General features: G+C 42.2%; 1 protein-coding gene across 1 annotated transcript in view; it reads right to left on the minus strand.

Moving 5' to 3' along the window:
* The window catches only part of TSEN2 (tRNA splicing endonuclease subunit 2), a 35,312-nt gene extending 20,550 nt beyond the window's left edge, over positions 1-14,762 (minus strand). The window contains exons 1-4 of the mRNA XM_016209909.2: positions 13,870-14,762; positions 7,949-8,140; positions 6,768-6,849; positions 3,006-3,042 (exon numbers count right to left, since the gene is read on the minus strand). Of these exons, the coding sequence (XP_016065395.2) occupies positions 3,006-3,042; positions 6,768-6,849; positions 7,949-8,122 (293 nt within the window). The 5' untranslated portion in view covers positions 8,123-8,140; positions 13,870-14,762. The remainder of the gene's footprint in view (positions 1-3,005; positions 3,043-6,767; positions 6,850-7,948; positions 8,141-13,869) is intronic.
* Between the last annotated feature and the right edge of the window lie 378 nt (positions 14,763-15,140).

Below are 15,140 nucleotides of genomic sequence, written 5' to 3' on the forward strand. Positions count from 1 at the left end.
TTTGAATACAAATTTTTGTGTCAATGTGTATTTTTCTGAGGAAGGGATCCACAACTTTTATCATATTCCTTGACTCAAAATATATGAAAGAATCACCAAATTAAAGATTCAACAGTTCCCCCTTTGAGCAGATGATCTGGAATTGAGAGAGCGAGCACACACAGGTCACTACTCTGATCTTTGCAAAAGAGTGGTCAAGGCAGATGTGAGTTCAAAACCCTCACTCCATCATGTTCTCATACTAGCTATATACCCTCCTCTCTAAGGCTCAGTTCTTCCTCTGTGAACCAGGGATAACTACCTGCCTCATGGGGTTGTTGCAAGGATTAAAGAAGATAACACATGTAAAGTGCTCAGAATGTAGAAAGTACTCAATAAATACTTGTTACTATATGATTGTGGGATTTTTAGGGAGACTCGAAAAATAAAAACATTTTGACTCAATATATATCATATTAAAATGCAAATGACATTTTAACGAATGGAAATGTGCACCTTAATTAACTGCTCTCTGAGAGCAGGGGCAGCCATGTGGGGACAAGCGCTAAACCACGTGGGTTCTGGAGTTGGCTCTTCTGTGATTCTCAGCTAAGCCACTTAGCACCTCTAGTCTCTTTTTGCTTTTCTGCCAAATGCCAGAATCATGCCTGCATTTCTGTCTCATAATGACCTCAGATGTTCATTTATGAAAGCGCAAATGAGACTGTGGCCACAAAAGTATGTAGAAGAAAGCCTCTAAATAAGACTGGTGATGAAAACAGACAGATGCACAAATGACTAAGACATATGGGTTATATAACAGGTGTCCTCTAAAGGGCTGGCAATCCAAAAGCCAAGTCCTACCGCCATTAACTCCAAACACTGCTGGAGAGAAATGGCAGGAAGACAAAAGCGAAAGTCAGAAAACATAAGGGGGAGAGTGGCAGAAAGAAAAGGTGGCGACGGCTCTGATTAGAAACAGTAACGAGACTGATGAAAAGCAGACTCATTTTAGGGCAGCAGGAACACAGATGATACCACTTGACCACGCATCAGCTGCTCATGTTTCTACGCCTTGATCACACCTCTTCCATTTACATAGAATGACCTTCTCCACCACCTTATTAATTAATACCCATTTATCATTGGAAGTTCACAGCAAAATTCTGAGTCAGTTTGCTTAGGTTCAGGTATTGGCTTTGAGCAAGTTACTTAACCTCCTCTGATCCTCTGGTTGTTTCCTCATCTGTCAAAGACAGATAATAACAGGACCTAGCTCACGGGGGTGGTGAAGGACTTAAGGAGACAACCCATAAACCTGTTATCAGCATAGTATCTAGCACAAGGAATGCCCGCATATAAAACTATGTTATTATTCTCATTATGTGTCAATTCCTCTCAGGCTCTGGAGCTGAACTTCCTGGTTTAAGCTCACGTAATCTTGGGCAAGATAATTACAGATTCCCATGTACAGATGGAAATGACTATACCTACTTGAAGATTTCTTACGAAGATGAACGGAGATGATACAGGTATACAGACCAGTAACCGGCACTGTTGGAACAATCCGTATCACTGGCTATAATGATGATGATAGTGATGTTGGCTATCACCAGAAGCTAACATGGAAGGATCCTAGAGCTGCTAGAGGGAGCATAGCCCTACTGTACCTTGATTTGGGATTTCTGGCCTCCAGAACGGTGAAAATAAATTCCTGTTCTTCTAAGCCACCCAAGTTTGTGGTACTTTGTTAAGGCAGCCCTAGGAAACTAATATAAGGATCAATAAAATTCTAGGAATATTACATTGCAGAGCTTTTAAATGGATAACCTAGCTTACAAAGGGATAACCTTCAGGCAGGCAACAATCTTACATATTCAAACTAGCTTGACATCGTGTCGTCATTACTGCCAGCCGGATCAGGGTGCAGTTCTGAGGGGCAGGCTTCTCTTTTGTTTCTGAGTCTTAGTGTTGGTTGCAGCAACCTGCCTATACTGCAGCCCTCCTGTGATGGAGGTTCTGCCAGGTTCTTTGCAGGCCCCTCCCACAGACTGGGACTCTAACCCTGTGCCCAGCCTGTGGTTTTAGCCAAAGCAGCCACTGAGATCTCCCTGGTGCCACTGCCTCCTGGACACTCCTCTGGCCCTGGGGTTACTGGGCATGTAAACAAAAGGACCTATCAGATTCTGCCAGTACATGCAGAAGCAAGATGAGATATCATTGTGAACATGAGTGGTTTTAAAAGGCTTCCTGGAAGAATTGCGACTGAAGCTGCACCTTAGGGATGATAGGATTTAGATGGGTGAACATTAGCCAACAAGATCCTACCAAAGGGCCACTAAGTGTTGGGGCTGCCAAGAGGAACCAGGCATGGTCCCTGCTCTCCAAGACCTGACATTCTAAATCTATGTGTACGACAAACAGTACAGTGCGGGGCTCTGAAGCAGACTCCACGGGAGCTGGAGGAATGACCCACAACTCAGCGGAGGGAAGGGCGGTGGTGAGGAGAGAAACTCCGAGAGAGCAGCAAGTAAGCTATATGTGGAATGTGCAGAAATAGGCAGTGTGCATTTTTCGGGGTCAGGGAGAAATGATCCAGGAAACAGGTACAGCATAAACAAGAGCCCAGGGGAAGAAGTTACACTATATGAGCGGACCGGAAGAGCCTGTGAAAGCCTCTTTCTCTAACCCTATTAGTATAGAGCAATGAAGGGGGTCAGGTTGTGTATGCCCACACAGCCCAGGAGGCCAGGTCTAAATCTAAGTCTAAGCATCTTAGCACTTAAAGACATATACATTACAGGGTAGTTGTTCATATCTGGGAAGGAATCCAACTTGCAAAAGATTTGGTTTAGGATTATTTTAAAACATAAACTTAGTACATTTCAAATATGATTTGATTCACTTCAAGAACTCATCTACTCAAAAAAAAAAAGGTATAGACTATCACATTAGAAAAGCTTATCTAAAAATAGACCTGACTTCAACTATAATTTTGACCAAGGCCACAGTTCAGCATGACTTACTTCTTTGATGTGATTATAGGCATATTTGTCTTCACATCTGTAACAACAAAGAAGTTCCATTAATTCAGACACATTTTCCTTAAGGAGAAAAAACACTGAAAACCTAGAAAAGACTAAGAATTTCAAAATTCACAAAATCATACACCTAGAAGATTGACTGTCCAACCAGCAATGGCAAACGTGCTTTATATTGCCATCACTCCCTACACCCAAACCCTGTACCAAACCAATCAGTGCTCTTGCTGGACTCAGGTGTGACCTCAGAATGCTTCTCAACTCAATTCTCCAGCAGCAATGGCATGCAAGAGGAATTCTTTCTGCCACCTCTGAATGCTCACGCTCTCAACTGTCAGATGAGAATACTGAGGCCCTAAAGTTTTACACTTTACCCTCATTGTCCCGTGCTCCATAAAGCATTTTCAGTGAAAGCTGTACCTATAAGAAAGGGTTGTTAAAGCAAGTTTCATGGCAGTGTTTGGGTGTGAATTTGGCATATCGGAACAGTGCTCTAACCAACTAACATAGCTGGCCAGGGCTTTGGGTGTGGATTTAGGAGTTCTGAGCTCTACTTCTAGCTCTGGGCGTCTGGCTGGAGAAGTCTTTCCACTTAAAATATTTACTGGGTCACCTAATGGTGTGGGTTTTAGACAACATGGAGGGATCTAGAGGGTATTATGCTAAGTAAAATACGTCAGGCAGAGAAAGACAAATACCATATGATTTCGCTTATATGTGGAATCTAAAAAACAAAATAAGTGAAAAAACAAAACAGATACAAACTCATAGATACAGAGAATAAGTTGATGGTTGCCAGGTGGGAGGGGTGTTGCAGGGCTGGGTGGAAAAGGTGAAGGGATTAAGAAGCACAAATTGGAAGTTACAGAAGAGTCATGGGGATGTAAAGTACAGCACAGGGAATACAGTCAACAATACTATAATAACTATGTGTGGTGCCAGCTGGGTACTAGACTTATCGGGGGGATCAGTTTGTAAGTTATATAAATATCTAACCACTATGCTGTATATCTGAAACTAATATAATATTGAATGTCAACTCTAATTGAGAAATAAATATAATATACACACACACACACACAAAGGACTTTGGGCAAGTCATCTCTCCTCTCCCAAATTTGGCCTTCTCTCTGGTGGATTAAAGGCTTGAAATAGATGATGTTCAGCTTTAAAACCCAAATAAGGCCCATACACTGTAACTGATTGATGTATCTTCAGTTGATTCTAATATAGGTTTCCCTGAAATTCATTTGTTGCAGATCTGGGTCCTCTGTCCTGCAGAACTTTTCCCGGTCTGGCTTCAGATGAACACATCCCCGTTGTGCTGTTAACAAAGTGCCACTCAAAGGTGGCCACAGGCCCGCCGGTTCAAGAAGACATGAAGTAACTGACTCACTCAGCACACTGCTTGTTTGTTCAGCTCACCTTGTTTTCATAGCCAGATTTTCATGGAGAAGGAAGTTGCAGGTAAATAGGTAAATAGCTGTAGCTAAATGAAATGGGATCTATTTCCATTCTGTGCAAAGGTCTTACCTTGCTGCACCTGAGTACTTTGAGCAGCGCGGGCTTAACACATTCCTCTGTTTCCTGCATCTCCTGTGAATTGGTGGAACTAGAGCCTTGATTAGACCCAGGTTCGATTTTGGGGGCAGCTTACTTGATAGGTGGTGCTGTGTGTTTTCATCAGAAGACACAAAGTGTCTTGTTGGCTCTTCTTATGTCATCAGCACCATTGCTGAACAATGTCTAGATCTAATAATTCATGAGAGGTTGCAAAATGGTAATATTCTAATCCAATTATTTCTTCTTTATTAGTGAGATTCTTCTATAAAGAGAAATCCCTCACTATTTGGCTACCACATATTCCAGTTTTCAAAATGATGAATCCCCCATAGGTGAACAATGAATTTCTTCTGGCATGTATCAGTATGAACTAAAGGATTCAAGCATTTTGGGGGTATTATTATGAATAAATTTTAAAATAAATTGTAGTATTCTTATTGATGTTCAAATGCTTCCACAGCCAGTGGAAGCCTCTTTTGAAACAAGCCTAGTAGTTTTTCATAGCTTCCTTGCTTCCTGGTACAAGGAGTTTCATCTAAAAAATCCTGGCTGCTCTCAGCCACACCATCAAAATTATTCATTTGCTTAATCATACAGTATAGATATAACAGTCTCAGCATAACAGTAACAACACTACCAGCCATAAAATAATTGCTGAAAACAATGAAAAGATTATTTTGTAGCTCTTTCTTTCTTTAGAGTATATGGCAGGTTGACTGCCCCAGTTCTTCAGGTCTCCCACCGGCCAAGCCCCTGACTCTGGGCCAGTGAAATATTAGCAAACACAATGACAGCAGAGGCCTGGAAAGCACCGGCACACTGGGGTGTGCTCTTGATCCTTCACCATAACCACGAGGACAAACCTGGGCTAGCCTGCTGGAGGGCTGGGGCACACGCGGTGCCCGCCCTCATCCCAGTCAAGGCCCTCCGAGGCCAGCTGACAGCCAACCGACAGCCAGGCACCAGTGCGTCCAGCTAGATCCAGTACCGGACTCGGCCCATTAGACCAGCCAGCTGACCTCTGACTAACCAGATGGATGAGCACATCCAGCCAAGATCAGCAGACCTACCCAGCAAACCTGTAGACTTGTGAGCAATTTGGTTGCTAGTGAAAGCCACTGAAATTTGGGGTGGTTTGTGAGATAACACTGTGGCAGGAGATAACTGGCACAAAGTCTATCAGTCAAATGATCATGCTTTGAAGTCACTCAAAACAGTTTACCCCTTGTGGCTATACCACCAACGTGATATACAGGTTCCTTTTTTTTTTTTTTTTTAAGAATTACCTTTTAAAATTTAACTTTGTTTTATAATCATGCAATATATTTACAAAGTTCCAAAGTCAAATCTATAAAGTCTCACCTCTCTCCATCCTATTCCACCCCTCCCCCATAGGCATTAAAAAAATTATGGTTTATCCTTCCTTATATTTTAAACACATATTTATGCCCTGGCAGGGTGGCTCAGTTGGCTGGGGTGTCATATGGTACACCAAAAGGCTGTGGGTTCTATTCCTGGTCAGGGCACATACCTAGGTTGCGGGTTTAATCCCCAGTTGAGGCGCCTATGAGAGGCAACTGATCAATGTTTCTCTCTCGCATCGATGTTTCTCTCTTTCTCTCTCTCCCTTCCTTTCTCTCAAAAGTCAATGAAAAGCATATCCTTGGGTGAGAATTAAAAAAAACAACCCATTCGTTTTAACCTGCTGATGGTGCTTATTTAATTACCATGAGACTAGAGAAATACACTAAGATAAAAGATTTATAAATTAAAGAGGATCAGCAAGTGAGAACTAAACACATTACTGTTTTAAAAAATCCATCAATGTCATAGTTAATGTTATAAATTCTAATTCTAGAAATGAAACTCATTTTGCATATAGGTGAGCAGGAACCTAATTATCAGTACCTTCCACATGCATAGTATTCTTCTAGGCAATGCTTAGCAACAGAAAAGCCGAATAACACTTTTGATAATTCCAGAAATTAGATAAAACATATTTTCACCCATTGTAAGAACACTTTTACCTTCATCAGAATTATCCTAGTTACTACTTTTAGTAGTAAAATTGTCAGTGTGCATTTTACTTCTCCACTAAAATTTTACTATGTAATCTGAGGTGGAAGATCAAAACTGAAAGAAAATAATAATTTGCCAAAAGAACTGAGTGATGGTCAAGTTTACCTTTCCATTTAGCAACCAGCTTAGGATCTGAAATTGTGAAGTTAGGACGGCTTCGAGACAGGATTCCTTTTCCAAAATAACCCTTCCAGGAAGAGAGAAAATAAAGTTAGTTCACCTTTAGTTACCAATTTTTTAGTTAAGGAAGAATCACTATTTGAATTAACAAGAAATTTATTCCACTTTTCACAGCTTTACATCTTCCCTCTGATTATCTAATGAATACTAATGAAGATCTTAGCATTTTCTCTCTCTGACTGAAGAGAGCTAGTAAGTTTTTAGTACTTCGTTTGTCTCATAACTAATGACTTCATTCTTGGTCTGATAAGCTGAAGGCAACAGGGTAGGCAGAGGCAGGGATTCTCCTTCACATGGGGGTCAGGAGTAGTGTGTCTAAAAGCAGGAGCCAAGTCTGCCAGGTATAAAAAGCTTCCTGGATTCTCCTGTACTCCCTTCCTGTTGACACAGATTCCCCCCCTCCACTTCTTAATTTAAGCCCATAGAAATTTGAGAGAATAATAAAATGAACATCTTTCACCCTCACCTAGATTTAAAAATCAGAATAAATAATGTGTATAGCACTTTACGAAGCTCTTGTTTAATGTTATGTATTGCGAATGTGGAGAGGCTGCCTTGACCTAGACTGCCATCTCACCAGGGTCAATGCCAGCCACTGTATCCCACTTTGGGAAGGTGGTTAAAACCTACATGTTTCATAAAAATGTCAAGAGAGGGCATATTTGAAGAGACAGAAGTGGATTGGTGGGTGCCTCAGGCTGGGAGTGGGAGCAGGGATTAAGTGCAATGGACATGAGGGAACACTCTGGGCTGATGGGAAGGCTCTAAAACAGGATTGTGGCGGTGGTTGTACAACTCTATGAATTTATTGCAATCACTGAATTGTACACTAAGAATGGTTGAATTTTACGGATGTAAATTATACCTCAATAAAGCTGTTTAAAAAGTGCCCCAGTGGCCCAGGTCAGGTAGCTCAGTTAGTTGGAGCATCATCCCATGCACCAAAAAGGTTGTGGGTTTGATTCCTGGTCAGGGCACATACCTAGATTGCAGGTTTGATCCCCAGTTGGGGTGCATATGGGAGGCAACTGATCGATATTTGTCTCACATTGATGTTTCTCTCTCTCTCTCTCTCTCTCTCTCAGGTAAGGGTCACCTATACTTACTTTCCCATACAGCTGCTCAATATCTTCTGCGTTCCTCACAATTACACTGTTGTTTATCATTTCAGCGCGGAATATTTTGAAGTCTTTCTGACCAAAAGGGATCGGAAATGGAGACTCATAATTCTCATACACTCTTCTTTTCCTCTTTGGGGCATGGAAAACTGCTTCCGCCATTTTTCAAGTGTAACTGTTCTTTAAAGAGTATAATAAAGATAAAGAAACAAGATAGTCAATCAATAACTTCATTGATAAAAAATGCAAGTACATTTATACCTAGGCTCAGAAAACTTTGTGGTCTGTGGGAAAAATAAAATATTTATAACGCAGTGAACTAAAAGACACAGAGTCATGAGAACATTTTGTAAAAGCAGTGAAAATCTCATTCACCTAGAATATCTCAATTAATTCCCACAACAATGCCCAAGAAGTCAGTGGCATTATTTCTAACTACAGCTGACAAGACTGTGGCCTAGTGACATGCCCTAAAAGTTACAATGCTATATAAGCACAATAGGATTTCTGCCTGTTACTCCTATTCTTTCACTCAGCCAACAGACTTTTACTGTGTACCTACCAGGGGCTCCTAATATCAGGGGTGCTGGGAATATAAAGATAAAAGAAACTTAAAATACATTCCAAACATTATGTCAATCGTCTTCCAATTTTAAGGCACTGATAAATAAAAATGACAGCAGCAGTTCCTCAGAACAGAAACCCCAGAAATCGATCCACCTCATTATGGTCAATTAATATTTGACAAAGGAGGCAAGAGCATATAATGGAGTAAAGACAGTCTCTTCAATAAGTGGTATTGAGAAAATTGGACAGATACATGCAAAAAAAATGAAACTACATCACCAACTTACTCCATACACAAGAATAAATTCAAAATGGATAAAAGACTTAAATGTAAGTCGTGAAACCACACAAATCCTGGAAGAAAACATACGAAGTAAAGTCACAGACATCTCACATAGCGGAATTTTCACCGATACATCTCCTAAGGCAAGAGAAACAAAGGAAAAAATAAACAAATGGGACTACATCAAACTAAAAAGCTGCTGCACAGCAAAAGAAATCATCCTCAAAATACAAAGGAACCCCACGGTATGGGAGAACATATCCACCAAGGATACATCTGATAAGGGGCTAATCTCCAAAATATACAAAGAACTCATACAACTCAACAAGAGGAAGACAAATAATCCAATTAAAAAATTGGCTAAGGACCTGAATAGACACTTCACCAAGAGGACATACAGATGACCAAGAGACGTACGAAAAAATGCTCAATGTCACTAATCATCAGAGAGATGCAAATTAAAACCACAATGAGGTATCACTTCACACCTGTCGGAATGGCTACCATGAACAAATCAACAAATAACATGTGCTGGTGACCATGTGGAGAAAGGGGATCCCTGATACACTGCTGGTGGGAATGCAAACTGGGGCAGCCACTATGGAAAACAGTATGGAGTTTTCTCAAAAAATTGAAAATGGAGCTGCCTTTTGACCCAGTGATCCCACTTCCAGGAATATATCCTAAGAAACCCAAAACACTTATCAAAAAGAAATTATGCACCCCTATGTTCATAGCAGTGTTATTTACAATAGCTAAGATCTGGAAACAGCCCATCAGTATATGAGTGGATAAAAAGCTGTGGTACATTTACACCATGGAATACTATGCAGCTGTAAAGAAGAAGGATCTCTTACCCTTTGGGTCAGCATGGATGGGCCTGGAGAATATTATGCTACTCAAAATAAGCCAGGCAGAGAAAGACAAATATCACATGATCTCACTTATATGTGGAATCTAAAGAACAAAATAAACTGAAGAACAAAATAGACCCAGTGACATAGAAGCATGGAACAGACTGACTAATCTCAGAGAGAAGGTGGGGGTGGGTGGGTTGCAGGGAGAGAGATTAACTAAAGAATTTATATGCATAAATGCACAACCCATGGACACAGACAATAGTGTGGCGAAGGCCTGGGGCAGGGGGTGGGTGTAGGGTAGAAGGGGTCAATTAGGAAAAAAAGGGGCCATCTGTAATTCTTTCAACAATAAAAAAAAATTTTTTAAAAAATGACAGCAGCAGTTCCCAATTAAGGGTCTATTATGTACCTCCAAGTGGCTAAGAACTGTAAAGCAGAGTGCCAGGATAGGAATCAGCTTCACTACTTCCTAGCTGTGTGATTGTGGACAAAGGTTACTTAATCTCTCTGTGCTTTGGTTTCCTCATCTAAAAAATAAGAATAAAAATAAATTCTATCTTATAGTTAAGACTCATAAAGTGCTCAGAAGAATAGCCGGTTCATACTGAGCGCTATGCATGTTCGCTGTAACTATTATGATGGGGTAGGCCCTACTAACACTATACAGATGAGGAGTCAGATTCAGGTTTGAGAGGCTATATAAAAGGCCCCAGAGAGTTGGGCACTAGACCATCCCAGGTCTGCTGAATGCCAAAGCCCATGTTCTTCTTTCTAGCTTCTGCTGCAAGCACAGGTAGCATCTGTCCCCCTTTGTCTGAAGGCTATTTCTCAAGGTTAGAAGCTAAAGGGTTATTGTGGAATTACTTGCTGTGCACCCAGCACTAGGAGGGCGTAAAGGAAGCTGAAGTCAGTACCTCTCCCTTCCAGGCCTTATACTCAGCTTGAGGAGACAAAACAGGCACCTAACGCACAACAGGCTGCAATTCAATAACGGCTAAAGGAAGGAAGTGGAGTTGAGTGTATTGTGCGATAAAACATAGAGCCATGGTAGATGCATTGAATTTAGGAAAACTCAACCATACGCAAGGGGGGAAAAATGTAAACAGTGCAAGAGATTGGGCCAGCCGCTCCAAGTGACGAGCAGACGCCCTAGAATGAGACAGAAGACTTGAACCTGCTGCTCCCTCCGTCCTGGGTCTAGACTCCATTTAAGCTGAGAGCGTATCTGTGCTTGAAGATACAGTGGAGCTGTATCACACGTTTAAACTACATGGCTCCAAACCCTCACAAAGAAAGAAGGAGGACTGATTATTGAGGTGCCTCCTGCATTCAATACCAGCATCCCACTGGGCAGGGGATGTAACCAAGCCTGACACCAGCCAACAGAGGTGGCCAAAGCTGAGAAAGGAGGGTGAGTGGTTGTAACTGCTCATGACCATTCAAAAAATTAAAAGCTTTGTCCACTGTGCGATGTCTTTATCCACCCGCTCAAAGAAGTTGAGGAGTTAAATGAGGATAAAGAAAAACATAGACCAAGGGAGAGTTAGAGAAATTGAAAGATCAGTTACAAAGATAACTATGAAAAATAAAAAAATAAGTTGGAACCTCCATAAAATTGCCAAAGTATTCCAAGCAGCAAAATGCTAGAGTAATTTCTAAGTTAGATCCCTCAATATAATCACATACTGAGCATGACTGTACATATTACACACACACACACACACACACACACGGTATAGCATTCATAACAAAACTATGTATACTGCATGCTAATGGGCAATGAAGAGATTTTCTTCCAATGGCATTTTAACTGGATTTTCACTTGCTGACCTATCCCTCAACCCAAGCATTTACTATTTAGTTGTCGAAGTAACTATTCTAAAGCTTAAACAATGCTGTGCTGGCTTTTTCTGAAGCAGGACATTGATCTCCAGTGAGGAACTTCCTAGGGATTTCCAGGAACAATTCAGACTTTTATGAGATTTTCACTTTTATAACTTAACCTCTGGTTAGTATTTGATTTGCATATATTACATATGGAATTGTTTTTAAAAGAAAATATTTAATGGCTAACTTCAAGAACTTCCTATTTAAACTCTCAAACAAGCAAAAATGAAAAGTTATGTCTTAATTTGCCTGGTTTGTTTAGGATATTTCCTTTTCTGATGGCTAATGTACTCTAAAAAAAAAAAAAAAAAGCAATACTGAGCTATGACACTTGATGGCAAGAACTCTGTACTCCAACCCAAGTGTGTGTGATAGGTTTCTTGCCACAAAAACAACAAACAAAACAGTTTTTTACAAGACCTCAAAATCAAGAATCTAGTGTCATCTCTCCCCATGTGACAGCATGTACATGAAGAATTTGACTCATTAGTAGGCCTTCCATATATAAAAGATGCCAATATTATCCTGTGACCTACACAACCCATTTAAGCTCTCTGAGCCGTTTCTTCATCTTCGAACTGAACAGGAGTAGATACCCAGCCTGGAAGTTACTCAATGGTAGCCACAGAGTAACCATATGATCCAGCAATTCCACTATAAGGTATAGATACAAAAAAAGTGGAAATACGTTCACATAAAAATCTGTACATGACTGTTAACAGTAATATTATTCATAAAAGCCAAAAAGTAAAAACCACCTAAATGCTCATCAACAGATAAATGAATCAACAAAATGTGGGATATCCACATAATGACATATTATCAGCAATAATAAAAGAATGAAGTACTGATATATACTACAATGTGCATGATGAACCACGAAACCATTATACTAAGTAAAAGAGGCCAGTCACAAAAGACCACATACTGCATGTATAAGACCATTAATATGAAATGTCCAGAATAAGCAAATCCATACAGACACAAAGTACAGTGGTACCTTGTTTTCTAATGTAATCGGTTCCAGAAAACCATTCAAGTTCTGAAATGTTGGAAAACAGAGGGATCAACAGCTGACAGCTAGGCCTCAGAATCTTGCCCTCAGTGGAAGCCGTATGGCATGTTCGACTTCCAAGGTGTGTTAGAAAACCGAAGCATTTACTTCTGGGTTTGCGTATTCAGGATAGCAGTACCCACCGTGCTAGCGTGTTGTACCTACCGATGATGGTTACCTCCTTTAATTTTACTCACATCCCACATCTTACATCTCCTGTCATGGCACTAATGTTCGAAATGTTCATCAACACAGACATTCGAAAACTGAGGTACCACTGTAGATTAGCAATTGCAAGTGCTGGGGGAAAGGAAAAATGTTGGAGTGACTTCTAATATGTATGGAATTTATTTCGGGGATTATGAAAATGTTTAGATTGCAGTGATGATGATGGTTGCACAACTCTGTGAATATATTAAAATCACTGAATTGTACATTTTACAAAGGTGAATTTTACGGTATGCGAATGATCTCTCAATAAAGCTGTTATTTAAAAAATTAAATAGGATGAACTAGATGTTCTCTAGTTTCATAGTTTTGTGGAAGAGTTGCCTTGTGCTGAACTTGGAAGGCAAAGAAGGGGAGAAAGGATTGAATTTTATATTCTCCGTATCTGCAACAAGCATTTAGGATATGTTTCTTTAGTGCCATGACAGGAGATGTAAGATGTGGGATGGGAGTAAAATTAAAGGAGGTAACCATCATTGGTAGGTACAACATGCTAGCACGGTGGGTACTGCTATCCTGAATACGCAAACAAGGAAACCCAGGCGTAGAGAGCGCAAGTCATTTTCCCAAAGCCCCATTGTTAGGGAAGATGTGAGGTTAGTAAGGCGGGGAGACAGGGCATGGTAAGAAGATGGGCTAGATGAGGACCCATGTCTGAAGCACACACAGATGTATAGGAAGGACTGGGTCAGTTGCCAGGGTTTGGGATGTGAAGGCTGGTTCAGACTTGGAGACAGTGTAGGTTATGACAACTGAAAAGAGATCGAGAAAATTAACCTGGGTTGCCATATAACAGTGGTTCTCAAGCTTGGCTGCCCTTAGAATCACCCGGGGAAAATTAAAACTCCTAATGCCTAGGCCTTACCTGCAATTATATCAGAAATTCTGGGGTGGAACCCAGGTGATTTCAACCTGTAGCCAAAGATGCCAACCACTGGTTACAGGATGGCCTATTCAAACACAATTAATCCCAACAGCCCCCTATCGTACAGATGAGGAAAGGGACTCAGAGGGGCTCAATGCTATGTACCTGTGAGGTTGTTACTTTTCCTTTCCCAAAACGCCGGCAGTGTTAAGTACATTTACTTGTCTATTAAAAGCAGGGCTTGTTCTTTCTTCTTCCTTTGAGCAGATAAGCTAACACCTTTTAGGTGATCAATAAATGTTCATTCCAAACAAAACAAAGCAAAACCAAAAGCGGGTTGGTAGCTACATTTAATTTTCCAATTCCCTGGGTTCCACCTTGCCTTAACAAGCCCGATTAAAACCTCCCACCCAACAAATCTTCTCCCAATTAAAACGTTTGAAACTCCAACTGCTTACCTCCCGGGCTAGGGGAGGCAGGGATAAAAGGGACAAGACAGACAATCGCGCCTCTGGGGAGCTTTCAAGTTGGAACCGAAGACTAAGACAGTATAAACAAACGATAAACCTTTGAAGGCTGTGCGAGGATTAAATGGGTAATTGTGCGAAGGCGCGCAGTACTGGGCCAACCACGGGAAGTGCTAGCCAGACGGTAGATGCAACTGCAACACACGATGGCACACAAGCCCCAAAATGCTAAGGGGCCCAACAGGTTCCTAACTGTCTCAGCTTATCCCTTTGCTGGTTTCCTTGAGTCCCGCCACCCTCCAGCAGCCTCACTAGCGGCGGAGGCTCCTCTCGGGCAGACAGAGGTCGGACGCACCCCAACATCCCCAGCCCCGGGACGTCGTGTTAATATTTCCAGAAAGAAGAAAGAGAAGTACGAAGGGCTACAGGTGCACGAGTAGGAAGAGAGGAGTTAACTCCGGAAGAACTAGGAGGCCTAGCTCCTCCTCCCGGCCCAGTCAGTCCGGCTGCGGAACCGAGGGAAAGTCTCCGGGTCCTTTTCACTCCCCGCCGGGCGGGCTTTCGGAGGCGGCTGCCTCCTCCAGCGGTCAGCGGTCAAACCCCGCCCCGGCGCGGCGCGCTGCAGACCCCCAAGCTCAGCACCCCAGCGTGCCTCCCGCCCCTTGCGCGGGCGCCTTACCTTCATCGACCCCACGCGCTGGCCGTTACCCCGACAACGCCGGTCAGGGGGCGGACGCTGCTGCCGTCAAGTAGTGCGGCCGCAAAGCCGCACGTGTGCGCAGCCGCAGAGCCCGTGGGCACGCCCGCAGGGTCTTGGCGGAGCGCGCCTGCGTACAGCCTGAAGGCGGGGGCGGGGGCCGGGGCGTTCTGTGCGTGCGGCTGGCCCCCGGCGCGCGGCTGAGACTGCGCGCCCCAGTGTGATGCGGCAGCCTCCTGCGCGGTCGCCCTTCTCGTTTAAGTCTCACGACC

This window comes from Miniopterus natalensis, chromosome 15, assembly GCF_054644295.1.
Source record: "Miniopterus natalensis isolate mMinNat1 chromosome 15, mMinNat1.hap1, whole genome shotgun sequence".
In the NCBI taxonomy this organism is placed as follows: Eukaryota; Metazoa; Chordata; class Mammalia; order Chiroptera; family Miniopteridae; genus Miniopterus; species Miniopterus natalensis.